At 42.0% G+C, this 19,237-nt stretch overlaps 1 protein-coding gene across 1 annotated transcript in view; it reads right to left on the reverse strand.

Annotated features, from left to right (window-relative positions):
* The window catches only part of LOC124115624 (heparan-alpha-glucosaminide N-acetyltransferase-like), a 44,463-nt gene extending 26,770 nt beyond the window's left edge, over positions 1–17,693 (reverse strand). Inside the window, exon 1 of the mRNA XM_048391358.1 lies at positions 17,412–17,693. Within this exon, the coding sequence (XP_048247315.1) occupies positions 17,412–17,478 (67 nt within the window). The 5' untranslated portion in view covers positions 17,479–17,693. The remainder of the gene's footprint in view (positions 1–17,411) is intronic.
* Positions 17,694–19,237: the final 1,544 nt, after the last annotated feature.

Here is a 19,237-nt window from a genome sequence, read left to right on the forward strand (position 1 = left end):
TATCCCCTCTTATCATAAGCCCCTTCCGTCAGGACCCTTAATCTCCAGCGCTATCTATAAATTTCAATTAACACCTCCTAACGTCGCCGGATCTTACGTCTATACATACACGTGGGACAATGACCTTGCCACACGTTACGTAATACCTCGCTCTACAAAACCCGACTGACATGGTCAGTCAGGGAGACAGCCAGAAGATAAGTGACAGCGAGTCTCCAACCGGGAACATTGGCCACTCGATCGCGGTGTGCGTTCTGTCACGTTTTTATCAACATGTACCTTTTCGACTTATTCCAAACCATCAACAATAAACATGGCTGCTGTCGTCTTAAACTTCACCCCTGAGTTTTGTCTTCCGTCTCCACCCTGAGCTACCATCCGAGGGCCGAAACTTACGCCCGTTACATGTGTGCAGTACGTATGTCCGTTGGTATGTTTATCACGGAAATCCTACGTTTGACATCATTTGGAAGAAATTACCTCATATTTACATATTCTCTTCGAAAACTATTATACACAATAATACAACTTTGGTAGGTCGGTAGGTCGGGCATATAAATGTTTAATTTTCCGCACAAAAGGCGGCTATGCTTGTTGTACATGTAAGAGGCGACTAACGAGATCGGGTGGTCATTCTCGCTGACTTGGTTGATGAATGCCATCGTGTCCCAATTGCGTGGATCGATGCTCATGATGTCAGTCACTGGATTGTCTGGTCCAGACTCGATTATTTCCAGACCGCCGTCTTAAAGCTTGAATATTGCTGGGTGCGGCATTAAACAACAAACAAACAGACTAAAAATTTAACTTCATGTGCGAGAGAGGTGGTGGTAAGGTGAAATTGGATTTAACGTCGCGTCCAAGATTATTGTACTTATATAGCGACGTGTTAATGTGCGAGAATCCATGAAACCATGAAACCTGAATGTAGCTTATAGCTTTAATTCGATACACACTGGGTTAATGGATTCAAAACAAACTGTTCCACACAAAGTTGTTTTTTGAATATGTGGTTGGTGAGTGTATTGGTTGTAACGCCGCTGTGAACAGTATTCCAATTATATCACTGTATGCCAGCTTAATTCGGGACGGCCCGTCTCAGACGTTTACCACTTTGGTGAAATCCACGAGCAGGGGTCTGGTGAAGACAAACCTAGCAACCTAATCGAAGCGAGCCTGGATTCGAACCTACAATCACAGGTTTCTTGCGTGTCCAGGGGATACAGGTCTGCACGGCGATTCGCGCGCCTTAGACGGCTGGGTAACCCGTGCCTCCTTGACTATGTGAAGCATTATATGTACTCCAACTTCCGTCGTCGGTTTAAAAATTTATCCTGTTTTGCTGTTTTGTTCAAAGACGTTTGTAGTCAGAGCAGGTCACCCTGACCGGCTCTACGTTGAGGTTGGGGCGTGGTTTACAGGAAGGCGGCATTGTGTATAATGCAGTATTCAAATGTTTTCGCGAAAGGGAGAACAGCTCGTGACGAGAAAAGTCAATCGTAAAGAAGCCACGCCCATTACAGTATAAATCGAGCTTTAACATTCAAAAATCACCAGTCATTAAGGTAAACTATATATTTCAAACATTTTCTGGGATGAATAATAACAGAAATATGATCTTTGCCATCGCAATGGTATGTTAAAGTATAGACAATTTGAGGATAACAACTTATTTATTTAGAGTAAAGGCGACGTTTCGGTATAGATCCTTACACCGTTGTCACGCAGGCTTCGGTATAGATCCTTACACCGTTGTCACGCAGGCTTCGGTAGAGATCCTTACACCGTTGTCACGCAGGCTTCGATATAGACAGAAACGTCGCCGTTACAGTTAATAAAGCAGTTATCCATTATTTATCTCTACTTTTGCATCCGTTACTTCTCAGTAATGCTAGTATCAAACAATCGACATCGTATGTGTCTGAACCCGAAATTGGCTGAACTACGAAGTTTACATGTCTAACATGCGTGCTTGTAAAATATTCTTTTCCCCAAAGTTCATCTGCTCATGGTAATCCTTGCTATAAAAGAAAGCTATAAAATGTGTCCTGGTGCGGGTTAACCTATCACGCTATCGGCGCAACTGCGACTTTCACATTTGGTTTCCGCATACTTCGTTTTTCTTGGTAAAAGTTCTCAGGATGTTCCGGGCACTCGCTGACATGAGTTGACATCATTGCATGACCATGGTTTCCTACAGGACGAGCTACATACACTGTGTAGCTAAAGATATGTACCAGCAGACAGTAGACCTATTAAGAGCCGGGTTAGAATAGGTCTTCAGCTACCCATGCTTACCGTAAAAGGTGACTATGCTTGTCGTAAGAGACGACTAACGGGATCGGGTGGTCAGGCTCGCTGACTTGGTTGATGCATGCCATCGTATCCCAAATACGTAGATCGATGCTCTTGATGTCAATCACTGGATTGTCTGGTCCAGACTCGATTATTTACAGACCGCAGTCATGTAGCTAGAATTGTGCTGAGTGTGGCGTTAAACAACAACCAAACAAACAGTAGATGAAGGGTCAAAGGCTATTTTTATCCTGTGAAGATGTGCATGATGGTGAATCCCAAGAGAAACCGTTTCACTCTTTAACAAGACCAGACGGATACTCAGCTTGTCAGGGTAACACTATAAGTAGATGTTTATTTGATAACGCGAAGGATTAATTGAAAATGAGTAAATCAACGTCAGGGACCTACATGTAAGTCATTATAGAGTCAGTTTGTCAGGTCGTATACATTGAATACAAGTCCCATATATATGTAGATAGTATTGTGGAGGTGAAATGGGGTTCATCGTCACGTTTGAGAGGATTTCCCTTATTTCACCCATTCGCGTGTGTGTCTGCTTGTACTAATACGGATTTACGCCACTATTACACTGCCAGTCCGCCGTTTCAACATGCATACCCCACTCAGACGCATTCTACTTACTCAATGCCGGAATTCCCGTGATGACATTGAAACAAAATTCAAATGATATCTTAAATGGAGGCAAGCAAACTTGCAATAGAGCTTTTGTTTGAACGCCCAGTGAAAACACGGACGACGTTATGAGGTAATACGTCAGCATATTATGTCATACTTCGACCAATGTCAAAATAACTCGCATATTAACGCGATGACCAATCCGATTCCGATATCTGGGATTTTCTTGAGAGAGCGACCAAGGCCGCAAACATTGGACGTTTAGACAAACATGTTCAGTCGCCCCCATCACACAACAAAAAAGCCAAAACGGCAATACTGCGCAAACAAAGTGCTTGCGTTGGCAAGATAACTAAAGATCTTTCCCCGGCTGTGCAGAGAAAGGGGTTTGTGGACGATCCAAGGGCGGAGTGTCGAAGGAGAAATAGAAAACTTTGTAGAAGTTAGCAAATGTATATATTGAGGCTAAGCACAGACTGTGGAAGCGTCTTAAACTTCCTAAAATTTGTTTTGACAAAAAAATGTATTGTAAAGGGAGAAGACATGTTGTGTTTTGGTAGCCAGTCTGCACACAAGGCAGCATAGCCGTGCTTGAATATGTGTATTTAACTTTTAAAAATATAACTTTTCTTTGGTGGCATTTGCACACAGAAGCATTAAATGAGTGTACATATTTTGTTGTGGTTAGACGAAAAAGTTAAACACATATTGTCTAACGGACAACACACAGCTGGTGGCGCTTTTGTGTTTAACATTTCAGTTTTTGGTGTGGATCATTATGTAGGTTTGGGTGTTTTGCCAAGTCAAATATTTTTCTTTAATTCGTCATTAACTAAATCCCTGTAACTTAATCAATTTCATTTCTTCATTGATTAATGCATTTGACAAATGTGCCCTTTCATTAAGACTGACATTCGGCTTCCGTGAATAGAGTATTTGTTTTAAATTTATTAAGTGAATTAGTGAGTTTTACTCCGACAATTCATGGAATATCACAGCAGGAGACTCAAGGAAGAAACTTCATACATCTTTGAACCCGGGTGTTAGGAATGAGGAGCGAAAGCCTTATCCACTGGGCTACCCAACATCCTTGCCGAACTTGGCTGGAATTCCGGAGTCACATGATGGCTGGACTAACGAGTCTCTGCATAGTCCAATCAAAATCGCGAAACGAACTAGACATCCGGTTTGTAAATAACATGGATTTCAACGTGCAGATTTCGGCGACTGAAGGATTTGCAAAGCATGTGTACCGCCAACTGGACGTCCACAAATAGTTTGCATATCTGCCATGTCCTTAATCAAGGTGGTCACGTGATTGATGCACTACGCGAGGTAAGGCCCGTGTTATTACAATGTAGACCCTGTCAGATAATCTTATCATAACAAGCAAAAACACTGCCTACCCATACACGTACAATAACAGCGGTCGTGGTGAATAGGTAACACTGCTCATAAACTGACATGCACAGTTTGCTCGCTCTTGCGTCGGTATGTCGCTGGCAGTTCTCAATGTTCCTTTTTAATATTTCGTAGTGCATCCCGCATCTCGACTACAGTCAACCACTCCTGCCTTATCTTGCAGTTTGCATCCAAGAAACCACCACCGCACAAATAACTGCCACTTCGGGGCGTGGGAAGAATCTCGAATGTGGTGCAAATAACTTCATCAAATTAAAATATGTGCACGTTCATGTTTGTATTACACAGATTGAGGTAAGGTGAAGGACGTTTAGTAATCAATTCTAAATGAACATGGTTCAGGTTTTCGACACGCAGCAGACATCGGTTAGCGCAGGTTAGATTTTCACACCGCCCCTCAATCATAATCCCTGAAATAAACATAAACAAAACAACAAGAAACTACAAAGTGCTCCCGGTCGGAACTATGTATTATCGATTAGATGGTTAAATCAGATTGGTCAATAGAAGGGACATAACTCGTAATAGCAATTGGTGGCGCAACGATCGAGCCTGAAAATTCCAGCCTAGTTCGGCAAGGGTGGAAACTGGACTTATGTAGTTACTTAACGTCCTTGCCTCGCGAAGATGTAACAAAATATAATACTTCAGAATGCTTTTGCTGAAAGTACATCTTCGGCGAATAAACAAATAGGATGGGTATACCAACTGAATCTATTCTTAGAAGTATTATAATTAATTCAGATTTCCCATCTCCAACATCCAAACAGACAATAAAGTGTAAATTCGTCTTCCTCGTCAAGGAATCTCGTCAAGATGCTAATACAATTAAAGGCACAGGAAACAAACAGAGGACATAGAGGGTAGTTAAAAAAGAACTAAAATTAAAGCCTTATCTCAGTCACTGTAAAATAAGAACATATCGAGGGTACCTTTCTAAACAAAGATTAAGTAACCATACATTACCTATAGAACTTGGAAGACATGCAAAGCCACCCCACCCCACTACATCAGAGGCTATGCTCTACACATTCAACCACTGGTGATGAAGAACACCACCTACTTCACTGAAACAAACGCACTCAAGAAAGTATATACTCTTTGGAAAATTATCCACACAAAATGTAAATGTCCACAATAATGAAAACAATTTATTCACTACATCCTCTCAAATAATGAAGCCATCAATATCAATTGCATATGTTTTCAAATCTTTACCCATTGATCATATCCAACTTATGACATTTTATGTATAAGATCATCAAACTTGTAACACTGATATGTTCTTTAAATGATTCCTTTGTGTTATGATGTATGTCTGTATTGTGTATGAATGAATCATAATGCTTTGCCATTTAAATATTGCATCTATCTTGTCTTACACCAAACACATACATGGTGACTAGCACAATTAACAATGACAGTATGTGGACGAAAGGGTGTTCATATTTTATTTTGTAATTAAAAACGAGTTAAAAGAATAATATATGCAATGTTTGCACAATCTTGAAAATTACCACAGTAGAGTACAGACAGGTGACCAGGAGATATATAGACTATAGACATCAAGTACAATTACGCAAACAAAATGTTCACATGTGAACATAATATCACTTTGTTATTTTGTAAGCTATATCTGAAGATATAATAAAATGTTTTCTTTAATATCTGCTTTTGGTTAATGTTAGTTATCTGTTTAACTGTTTGGTGATTCAGGCTACTTAGTAACCTACGTCATCATTGTCTGCATGTCATGCTGTGCTATCTCTGAGCCATGGTGCTGTGTGGGTCAAGTAATCATTGTCTGCATGTCATGCTGTGCTATGGCTGAGCCATGGTGCTGTGTGGGTCAAGTCATCATTCCTGCATGTCATGCTGTGCTATATCTGAGCCATGGTGCTGTGTGGGTCAAGTCATCATTGTCTGCATGTCATGCTGTGCTATGTCTGAGCCATGGTGCTGTGTGGGTCAAGTAATCATTGTCTGCATGTCATGCTGTGCTATGTCTGAGCCATGGTGCTTTGTGGGTCAAGTCATCATTGTCTGCATGTCATGCTGTGCTATGTCTGAGCCATGGTGCTGTGTGGGTCAAGTCATCATTGTCTGCATGTCATGCTGTGCTATGGCTGAGCCATGGTGCTGTGTGGGTCAAGTCATCATTGTCTGCATGTCATGCTGTGCTATGTCTGAGCCATGGTGCTGTGTGGGTCAAGTCATCATTGTCTGCATGTCATGCTGTGCTATGGCTCAGCCATGGTGCTGTGTGGGTCAAGTCATCATTGTCTGCATGTCATGCTGTGCTATGGCTCAGCCATGGTGCTGTGTGGGTCAAGTCATCATTGTCTGCATGTCATGCTGTGCTATGTCTGAGCCATGGTGCTTTGTGGGTCAAGTCATCATTGTCTGCATGTCATGCTGTGCTATGGCTGAGCCATGGTGCTGTGTGGGTCAAGTAATCATTGTCTGCATGTCATGCTGTGCTATGTCTGAGCCATGGTGCTGTGTGGGTCAAGTCATCATTGTCTGCATGTCATGCTGTGCTATGGCTCAGCCATGGTGCTGTGTGGGTCAAGTCATCATTGTCTGCATGTCATGCTTGCTATGTCTGAGCCATGGTGCTGTGTGGGTCAAGTCATCACTGTCTGCATGTCGTGCTGTGCTATGTCTGAGCCATGGTGCTGTGTGGGTCAAGTCATCATTGTCTGCATGTCATGCTGTGCTATGGCTGAGCCATGGTGCTGTGTGGGTCAAGTCATCATTGTCTGCATGTCATGCTGTGCTATGTCTGAGCCATGGTGCTGTGTGGGTCAAGCACAGGGGGAAACTTTGTTTATAGTAACTTGATACATTATGTGGCTAGTTCCATATTGAGAATATTTCTGGAGGGTAGGAGGGTGTTTATTCCTGCAAATTACTGGATAACACTTCTACTGCTTCTGTGAGATCTAAGAGATAGGCAGTTTTCTTTCATTTAGCCTAGAAGTATATAATAAAACGTCACCGTGTGGTTCTCACGTGTACAGCTTCGTTCTAATAAGATATTTTGATATTTGAACTCAAGGAAGAAGGGATCAGTCTGACTATACTTGTGTACGTTATTTTAATGGACGTAAATTATTAAATGTAACAGCGTTGAAATGTATAGTTACATGTGAAATATCTGAGATAACTCACATGCATTCACAAAAATAAACCGTGACATAGCGATTAGTTCGTCTAGTATTAATTATCTTTCATCCTCTTTTCTTTGAAAAGAATATTCACTCATATTTATATTGTAGAAGTAAAAAGTAAAAGTTCAATCTTAACCATGTTCAGTAAAGTATACATTGATTTGTTTACCATTAGCATTGTTTGTTTGTTGTTTAACGCCACATTTTGTAATATTTCAGCTATATGGCGGTGGTCTGTAAATAATCGAGTCTGGTCCAGGCAATCCAGTGATTGACATCATGAGCATCGATCCACGCCATTGGGATCGATGACATGCATCAACCACGTCAGCGAGTCTGATCACCCGATTCCGTTATTGGCATCTTGGACTGGCATACCAGGGTTTATAGTTTTATAGTTATTGGCATCTTACGCCAAGCATAGTCGCCTTTTACGGCAAGCATGGGTTGCTGAAGACCTATTCTATCCCGGATCTTCACGGGTCACCATTAACATTGAACAGACTTTCATCACAGTGCATTTGAAAACATATATCACCGGTAAGATAAGATGGCACAGCTTCACAACTCCAACACAAAGCCGATGCATATAGGTGACAAGGCAACTGCTTCGGTGTAATGTGTTTTGGATAAAAACGAACGAACGCACAAGCTGAAATTCTTTAAACATAGTTTCCATGGAATTTGCTGTTACGTAATACACTACGTACCAACAAAAGCCGTTTCTGTTGTTTTAGACTTTGGGTAAATGCCAGTTTCTAACTCATTGCTTACGTCTGTGTAAGCAGCATGGCTACATGTCCGTATTTCTAAAATACAAGTTTCCTATAGCATTCCTTGGGACCGACGATGACGCAAGACAATAGAAAATGAATGTATGTTTAAGTATTATCTGAATTGTGACAAGATGGTCAGATATCAAAACTAACGGATGTGGGTGCACTTGGGCTTATCTGAAACAAAACAAAGGATTCAAGCAGGAACTTAAACCCTCGTTTGCATGTACTTGCGAATTCAAACATTTCGAACGGCAAATGCGATATGATTAACACAGTATAAGCGGCCTATTGTAGGACGCAAAGTCACAAGGTCACTTCTCCTATCCCTCGTACGAATTTCGCGACGTGTTCACGCCCTTTCCACGTACTACAAATTAGGTAATTTAAGATCCTCTTGCAAAAAGGTCATGCTAAGGGCAGTATCTACTCAGTCCCCACAATCAGTCTCCCCTCCCCCATAAAGAGGATGAAAGAGGAACCTGTCACGTGCAAAGGTCGTGTTCTGTTTCCGTGTGAGGAAGAAAGGTGTCTGTATGTGAGGGGAGATGAAGGTGAGCTAGTGCGTTATTGAAGACTGTCAACACAACCTGTTCAGGTGAGGTATGGAAACAGAAACTAGGTTTTACATAAAAATCTTCCAAAGTGCAACCCCCAAAAACAGATACCTCGCATTATGGCAGATTACCGTGGGAAACCTCTTCATATAACAATGACATTATTTTGCAACAATGATGTTTTGATTCGGAAATTTATTTTCTTTCGGACGAATTCACTGTATCCTAGCAACCCATGCTGGTCGTAAGAGGGGAATTGTGCTTCGGGTGGGCAGGCCCGGTGGCCCGGAATCGTTGCTTATTATCTCAGTCCCATGACTGTGTGGTCCAGTCTCAAATACTTACAGGCCGCCGTCATATAACTAGAATGCTGGTTAAACAACAAACACGCAAATGTTGTGACTTACTAATCTTACGCGACCTGGGAAAATCCGGTGTAGAATAGGTCTTCAGCAACCCATCCTTGCCGTAAGAGGCGACTAATGGTATCGGGTGGTCAGGCTCGCTGACTTGGTTGATGCATGTCATCGTATTCCAATTGCGTGGATCGATGCTTCTGATATTACTTACTGGATTGTCTGGTCCAAAGTCGATTACCTTATCTACAGACCGCCGTCATATAGCTGGCATGTCGCAGAGTGCGGCGTTATTTGTTTGTTGTTGTAACGCCGCATTAAAGCAAAAAAGACCAGATATTTGATATCAAAACAACAAAAGTTCCTGTGACACCAATAGTTTGGTGTTTTTTTCAAACAAGTAAAGTTTGGTTTTCAATATTGTGGTACATGTATGCAATCAAGTCACAAAAACGCTACTGCTACAGAAAAGAATGCATTCCATGCAAAGTTGACTTTTATGCAAGCCCCGTGCATTTCACTACCCAAGAATGGGTTTGAAAACGTGCGTTAACGGGATTCCATATGCATTGTTTAGCACCGTGCTGACAACAACCACTCAGAAAAACAACAATATTACGAATTATTCAACATTACGAAATGCCACGCCTGTCCGAAAATGAGCGTCTTCGAGCCATTGGTATGCTTGAAGCAGGATCGAGTCAACGTGATGTTGTAAGACAATTTAACGTCCACAGAAACACCATTTGGTGTTTATGGCAACGTTGGCAACAGATGATTGCAGTCAGAGACCATCCTCGGAGTGGCAGGCCACGTGTTACCAATAATCGACAAGACAACTGGATTCGAACAACACACCTACGAAATCGATTCCAGCCAGCAACAATGACTGCAAGAAGCATCCCTGGCCTTCGACGAATATCTTCACAAACCGTATGTCGTCGCCTCAGATGTGCAGGGATTATCGCCAGAAGACCCGCCAGACGTCTCATTTTGACAGGAAACCACCGTCAAACACGTCTACAGTGGTGCAGACACCGTGTACGCTGGACGGCCATGCAGTAGGGAGAGCTTTGGTGAACGTTGAAGTGGCGTGCAACAGAAGACTGCGATTCTCCTCTTTGGCGATGTTCCGATCGGCAGCGCTGAGTCTCGGCATTAATTAACTTGAAAAATGTTGACAATTGAATGACCAATTATTGGCTTATGCTTGCTTTTTTATAGCCACTACCACGAATTACGAAAGTCATATCTTGCACTTGCATTTTGCCTTACTGTTTTCCTCCATGACATGTTTTAACAAGTGTGAAAACATTTCCGTTTAAGACAATGGCTGCGTTTTGACGCACAGTTTGTCGAATATCAGGCCACCAACATTTTCCAATAACATATATCCAATTAATACACCGGGTTTATTGTGTAGTCAGGTTCAATTAACAACATACTACCTGTGCGTTTCTTTTTTTCAAGAGTGTATATCCACAGAACGTGAGTTTCGCTGTGACAAGTCAGGAAGATAAGCACGGGTCTCAGACCTATGGGAAATGAGCAAGCTTCAGGAAAGTGCAGTGATCAAGCATTTGCAGAAAAAGGGTTAAACACCAAAAGCCATCCTTGGAGATATGAGTACAACACTAGGGACAGAGGCCCCTCACAATGTCACCATAAAGATGTGGCCAGCTGAGCTTAGGCGTAGCGAGAAGAGCCTTGAAGATGGTCCCCGTCCTGGAAGGCTAGTGACGTCAGAAATGATCCAAAGAATCCACGATATTCTAATGACCGACATGTCCCATGAGAGACTACATTCCATAATCACAGAAACTCTGGCAATGAAGAAGTATCAGTTCGTTGGGTTCAAAAGCTTCTGACATCTGATAAGAAATCACCAGGCACATGTCTCTGGATAATCTCGCTAAGTTTGAAGCTGATGCGGAAAGGTTCTGGCAGCTATGTGTGACTGTAGATGAAACCTGTGAAATCTCTTCAAACCAACATCCACAACATCTGACAGAAAAGACTGTTCCATTCGCGGGTAATGGCCTCAGTGTTCTGGGATGCCGAGGATTTCATTATGGTGGAGTATGTTCCAAAAGCCAAACATGAACTGAGCATTTTATGCTGTGCTTTTGAGGCAATTACTGCATGACATTTCTAAGACCAGGAGACGTGGGAATCTGAGGAAAGGCATGCTCTTCCTTCAGGACAGCGGGCCAGTGCACAAATCAGCCATTACCATGCATTGAACTCTTTCAGCACCCACCCGTTTCTCCTGATCTGTCTTGGCCAAACGTCCATCTGTTCCCAAACATGAAGAAACCTCGAGCCGGAACCTACTTCAACTCGAACGGTTACGTCGTAGCAGTTGTGGATATCTTTTTGTCAGCCAAGAAGACTTCTACGGACCTGGGGAAAATCCCCCCAACGTCGTTGGCAAATGTTAAACAATGCGGTAGGGGATTATGTTGAAAAATATATTATTTTAATGTTTGTAGCAAGTCTACCTTAAAGTGTTAGAATAACGACAATTGTGGCGGTTTGTAGAACGAGGCCCCTGGTAACCTAGTTGTCATCATATCTCGAACTTGGCATAATTATCATAAATCTGCGATAATTTGAGGAAATGTTTCTGTTAACCTGTCCTTGTCGTTTGTAAAGACTATCTTTCTTGTCACAGGGCAGACATTCATCACAATATGCTTTGACGTTTGAAATTGTACGTCCTCATGATTCACCACCGTCGTGGACTGGGGTGGACCTCTTTCCCTGACTCTTCTGTAATGCGAGATGCAGATGTGAAACATGGGCGAAAGGTACACCTGTGACATATTGGAGTCGGCACACGTTCTGACATTTACTTTTTATTGAGACAAAAATCCAAGACATTCAAACGAGAGAAGGCTGGTGACTACCATAGATGCTCCCATGTTGCTGTTTTCTGCTGACCACGTATGTGAAGAACCACATGCAGCTGGCTTACCACTTGAATAACGATTGAGTGCGTGACCGTTGACGTCAGATATCTTTATATATCTTCCATAATATCTTACAGACCAGACAAATATGTGGTTGCAATTGCATACAGTCAATGGCGGATCCAGGATAACTCTGAAGAGGGGTCCATATTTTGGACACAGTTAGACAATACACAAACACAGCTGGTGAGCTATCACCGTTATTTTGCTTCTAACCCGTGAAGATCCGGGATAGAATAGGTCTTCAGCAACCCATGCTTGCCGTAAAAGGTGACTATGCTTGTCGTAAGAGGCGACTAACGGGATCGGGTGGTCAGGCTCGCTGACTTGGTTGATGCATGTCATTGTATACCAATGGCGTGATAGAATAGGTCTTCAGCAACCCATGCTTGCCGTAAAAGGTGACTATGCTTGTCGTTAAAGGCGACTAAGGGGATCGGGTGGTCAGGCTCGCTGACTTGGTTAATGCATGTCATCGTATCCCAATTGCGTGGACGCGACGTTAAACCCAATTTCACCTCACCTCACCCCAATTGCGTGGATCGATGCTCATGATATTAATCACTGAATTGTCTGGTCCAGACTCGTTTATTTTACAGACCGCCGCCATATAGCTGGAATATTGCTGAGTGTGGCGTTAGACAACAAACAAACAAACAAACCAAGGCGTGGATCGATGCTCATGATGTCAGTCACTGAATTATCTGGTCCAGACTAGATTATTTACAGACCGCCGTCATATAGCTGGAAAATTGCAATTACTGAGTGCGTCGTTAAACACCAAACAAAAATACTTTACTTCTGTTTCTTACTGTTTAAAATTAAACCACTTCAATGTTTTGGCAACAGGAATCAAAAGAAGCTTATGTATAACAATAGACTTGCAACGTAAGACAGCTAAATGCAGGTTTAGATACACCTTAAACATACTGGAGCTCCTGAGTAGGTTGAACATTATTAGTGGCTGCTAATAATAACATACTTCCGTATATATTTGAGGTAGAAATCCCTAGGCTGAAAGAACCACTTTATTTGTTTTGCCAGACGTCTGTTTAACCGTACATTGTGTCATGGAAAGACAAATAGGATGACGGTATTGTTTATCCATGTGTCCACATCTTACACATATGACGGGGTAAAGCTTCGGATTAGAAACGTTTTGTTTGCTTGTGTGCCAAAATAGATAAAACTCCCATTTTGGTGAAAGGATATGACATTGTGTTTTTTTTACGTCAGCCCATGAAAACTACAGGTGTACATTGAGCAATGAGCATTGCGTCAAACATGGAGGTAAATAAAATCCGTCTACCTATAAAAACTATGCAAGTCTCATGGCATCATATCAGTAACTTTAGTTTACAGTTTTGTTTTAAAATCCCTCGAATAGTCCTTGGTTCAGATATAGCTACAACGTGTCAATGGTAAATACATTCTCGCGCGCGTTATATAAATAAACATAGCACATGTATAACATATGTATATAACTCATAGTATATAAATATATAGAATGGGAGACAGTTGACCAAGTTCTCTCAGGCGCCGCAATTCGCTGTGCAGAGTTAAGTCCCTAGGGCACGCCTGTAACCTATTATTGTGGGTTCGAATCCCGGTTCGCCCCGTTTTTGTTTTGAGGTTTGTCAGCACCATGCCCGTGATCGTTGTTTTCACTAAAAACGGTAAACGTCTGAGACCTGCATCACTTCGGGCTTTCCGCCTACATTAAGCTGACACGCCGTGATATAACTGGAACACGTGTTAAATCAAACACACTGTCTCCGATATATATATATATATATATATATATATATACATTGTAGGTATTGGTGTCAGCGAATGCATGTCATCGTATCTCAATTGCGTCGATTGGGGCTCATGATGTCGGACACTGGATTGTCTGATCCAGACTCGATTACTCACAGACCTCCGCCATAGAGCTGGCATCAAACAACAAATAAACAAAATCCAGCACGGTAGATGATGAGTGACAAACTCGGAGAAAAGGTGATGCCCGACACGGAACATGTGGAATAAGTTAACACAAGCGCCCAGCCAGTGGTAGCACGACTGTCTCTCTCACTGATAATTACCACGGGCCGGAAGAGTCACGCAATGCTACTTTTTTCTTCTTAAGTAATTACTAAACATCCTAAAGTAACACAATACAATCAGGAAGTAAGCAATAAAAAGAACAATACAGAAACCTTAAGCTTTCAAACCACCTTGGTCACATAAGACGTTACTTGACCCAGCTTCACAGCCCAGAACACCTGGAGCCCAGAACACCTGGAGCCCAGAACACCTGGAGCCCAGAAAACCTTGAACCCAGAACACCTGGAGCCCAGAACACCTGGAGCCCGGAACACCTAGAGCCCAGAACACCTGGAGCCCAGAACACCGGGAGCCCAGAACACCTGGAGCCCAGAAGACATAGAGCCCAGAACACCTTGAACCCAGAACACCTGGAGCCCAGAAGACAGAGCCCGGAACACCTAGAGCCCGGAACACCTAGAGCCCAGAACACCTGGAGCCCAGAAGACAGAGCCCAGAACACCTGTAGCCCAGAAGACATAGAGCCCAGAACACCTTGAGCCCGGAACACCTGGAGCCCAGAACACCTGGAGCCCAGAACACCCGGAGCCCAGAAGACATAGAGCCCAGAACACCTGGAGCCCGGAACACCTGGAGCCCAGAACACCCGGAGCCGAGAAGACATAGAGCCCAGAACACCTGGGCCAGAACACCTAGAGCCCAGAACACCTGGAGCCAAGAACACCTGGAGCCAAGAACACCTTGAAATGTGGCCAGTTATTGGATACTAACGATACTTCTCAATCAGACAGAATTTGACAGTTAACTCGTCAGTTTCTGTGTTTTAATAAGCCTGATAAACACTTACCCCCCTTCAAATCGCTGTGACTTATCTATCTTCATAAGTAGGTTAATGTTTGTTGTATAGGAATATAAACGTCAGCATACATCTCGTGGGGACCTCACCGAGGCGACCAATAATGTACACAGTATCTACAGGTAAACAGACGTATACAAGTAACCTAGATAGCAGACCAGTGTCAGTTTGAATTTCGGGCACGTAAAGAGTCGCCATTGAGACAGTATTCTGTCAGGTTTGTGCCTCTAGGCTTGTAACACTGGCTTCAATACTGAGCTGGATGTGGTACGATCTGTAGAGAGCAATTGACGTTAGATTTACTCTTTCTGAGTGAGTGAGTGAGTATGGTTTTACGCCGCTTTTAGCAATATTCCAGCAATACCACCAGAAATTAGTCTTCACACATTGTACCCATGTGGGGAATCGAACCCGGACGTGACGAGCGAACGCTTTCACCACTAGGCTACCCCACCGCCCCTACTGTTTCCGAAAGCAAATATAGATATGATTCATAGAAATTCATACATTTCATCCCTCTTTTGCCCTGTACCCACAATAGAAAATGTTTCGGCAGATATTCGTTGATGTACTCGAACTTTGCTCGAAAAATGGTGTTTGCAAGATACGTCAATAGGAATTTCTTAGAGCTTACCTAGTCTTCATGTTTAAATAGCGTGTGCAAGATATTCTAAATACATATTTCAGAGCTTTATATTGACATGGTAGGTCAGGAAGTAATAGTGGGACAGGTAAATGAGACACACAGGCGGATGGTTTCTACAGAGGCCTGAGTTATCGCGTGTTTCGTATAAAACGCGATGTGTGAGGTGGTCTTTAAATTTGACAGTTATAAGCGAAGCAGCACAATTGATCTCGTGATTTGATATCTTGAAGATGTCCAAAAAGCTCAGTCTGAAGATAAATCGCTTTCTCCCATGACAGTGACGAATGCTGGATTTTGATTCTAAATTTATTTAATGTTATCGCCAGCTCATCTTCAGCTAAATGAACGGCGGTATCAGACATTTTAGCTAAAGCACTCCGTTCGAAATTCGAATGAGATGTATCTAATCTAGTTAGACTACCTCAACTTTCAAAACAGTAGGTTTATTTCCTTATCAAACAGAGAGTACTTTTACTTTGTTTCCACCGGGATAACCCGTTATAAACGCGTTAAGATTAGCTATAGAAACGCAGGGGGTCAAAAGGATTTGTGGTTAGTATTCCGCAATCATCAGCAGGACTGATGCGAAAATGCTTACGCGGTTAAACATTGTACACGAAATTTATAAAATACTTAAATACCTCAATTAGCGTCGCTGTAGATGCATTCCTAATTTACATTCTTCTCCCTGGTCATTGCGTTTACTCATTGTCAGTGCAAATATAATTTCATCTACACGTGTTAAATATATGAAACATCTTACATATTTGATTTAACTTAAAACATCAGAATGCCATCTTCACCTTCTTAATAACGAAATAAATGTCAAGTGTCTGAAAGGAAATATTTTGATGATGTTTGTGACGTAGCATAGACAGACGCAGAACCAACATCCAATGTCCTTCCTAATGACAACAACTTAACTAAACTTCGGAAACTAATGTCCTCAACACTTTTACAAACTTTCTGACAAGAAAATCATATGATTGTTTACACCTGCCCTCTCATAATACCTTTTGGCCAGAATTGATACGTATGCAAGATATTGCTTGATGCTGTAAAGGTATGTTAAAAAGCATATAAATGTCTTGAGCATGTTTTAGAATATGGGTAGTAGACAGGGGAGAAATTACTTTTTACACAGCGTTATCAGTTTGTTGTGATATGAGCTGTTGCTGTGTCGTGTTTGGCCAAGACCATTCACATCTCACAAAACGAACAAGACACACGATTACATGATGTTGAACTTTTCGAAACCCTCATACTAAAGTAACTTTAGTTGCTAAGCAAATAACAGACGCAAGGCTCCCGTGACCAAATGCTCCTTTTAAAACTATAATCGGCCGAGTTTGTAGGATTGTGTGCAACAAAATCAACATTATCATGCCGAGTTAGGACATAGACAATATGAGACACATAAATAACTCGTTGTTGTCACAAACAATTAAAAGATCTTTTCTACGTGAAGGTACACGTTCCTATTTATGTCTAGAATATTTCAGTTATTTGTCACCCATAGGAGAACTGCCTCTTTTTAACGTGACAGCGGAGATTTATGACTGAACACGGCTCGTCTGTAACACCGCTGTTTAAAAAAACTCAGTGGAATATCCTCCGGTGTCGTTGATGTCGGATAACATGCTTTAAATACAGAAATGTGATATACTTACCAAACAGAGAAATTAATACAAGTTGAAAAAGCTTCGGATGTATCCTCATATATGTAGAAGTGTTCATTTTGCTTGTCACAGATGTACTCGTCTGCTTCGGTGTGAGGCAGACGACAACTTTGATACAGGACCGAGGCTCTGACACGAGCGAGGCACGAGACAACGAAAACGAGGCCGCGATTTAGGAAATTGACAATCGGCTGGCAACAGTAAATTTTCTCACGCAGAAAGCAATGTTACGAGCAAACACTACCGAAACATCGCGAGGAAGCATGTTTGTCAAAAGCTGGAGACATTTAAATAGCGATTTGTGTCTCCGGACAACGGGTGAGGGAGCGTTTTTATTTCGTCGTCTGTTCTCGAGATGCCGTACAAGGACATGCAACGATTGCTACAGGTGGCAGGAGGGTGTTTGATGACAGACAACTAAATTTCATTGGCGTGTTAGGTTTGAAGGATTACACCTGACCTTGGCATTACGTCACTGTATTGTGGACGAGCTGTTGGATGCGGATCGGCACTTTGTCTTGATATTTGTCGCCATATGCCTGCCTGGCTTTCTTTTATGCCACCACCTCCTCAACCAATTCAACAATTTGGACAGTTAACGGGTTTTTTATTAGATTATATATTCAATGTTCGATGACACAATTTTATCAGATTACTGACTTATTTGTCGGCCTCTCATGTTTCAGCTTAAAAACAGTTTCACTGACCGAATTTCGGAATTACATATTGTTCCAGCGATGAGATGTAACATTTTGCACGTTGCATCAACATTTTGTATCTATTTCCTGCTATTCCCTGTGTACAATCTTCACGATACTTTTAGAATCTCACCTGAAAGGCTGTCGTTTCCCAAAGCTCCATTTTGTTTGTCATTTTGACATTCCCTCCCACAACCTGTTTTCCAAGATTAACATGGTCATCGTGTCGTTGATCTTCATAATAGACATGCAGAGACATTAAATGTTGACAGACGTGTGGGCTGTATTTTTAATGGGAAATAGACAAACACTTGGGTCAAGGCACTGGGTCGTCTGGGGTGGTCTATGGTGCTGTCGAATGAATATTGTTAGATTTAACGCCTAAATGCAAAGCAATGGATATGGGTACTAAGGGAGACAACTCTGCACAGCTAATTGCGGCGGCTAAGACTGCTGTGACGCCAGTGAAAAATTGCCGACCATTTGCCGAAACAGATTCTATTGGGCGTAAAAGGCGAACTGGTGATGAAATGATTATATGAATTGACCTCTGACATAACACGTTGGGATTCCGGGTTAAAATACGTACTCTGCCCCGGGTTCGAAACCCCTCATTGGTACAATGTGTGAAGTCGATTTCCGGTGTCTCTCGCCGTGAAGTGAGCTGGATTATTGCTTAAATTCACTTGCACACTCAATGTGAAGGTCAAATAGCACGGGTAAGCATCGCGCATCATGTTGACAAGCAACGTGTCCTATTCATTGTAAATTCCTCTGAATATTTACATTGAGATTTCCGAAATTGCTGCAGAAACCTTGATTGAAAATCTGTGTTGAAAGCAAAACATTTCCTTCCGTGAAATTTGAATAAAATGTACATGAGTTGCGAACGAATATTTTGTCAACCTCAGTACACGAGCTATGACAAATTTATCCCTATCATGATGTATAATTTTTAGAATTCTAATGAAGTTCTATTTGCGAAAAGTGTCCCAATAAGTGACAATTACATGTCATGAATATTAATATTTTTCACTGGCAGTTCCAGATCATTGCCGCGGATTAAATGTTTTTCTTGTAAAATTAACTGGACTTCTTATAAACAACAGTTCAGGGACA

Source organism: Haliotis rufescens, unplaced genomic scaffold, assembly GCF_023055435.1.
Source record: "Haliotis rufescens isolate VD_foot unplaced genomic scaffold, xgHalRufe1.0.p SCAF_10, whole genome shotgun sequence".
Taxonomy (NCBI): Eukaryota; Metazoa; Mollusca; class Gastropoda; order Lepetellida; family Haliotidae; genus Haliotis; species Haliotis rufescens.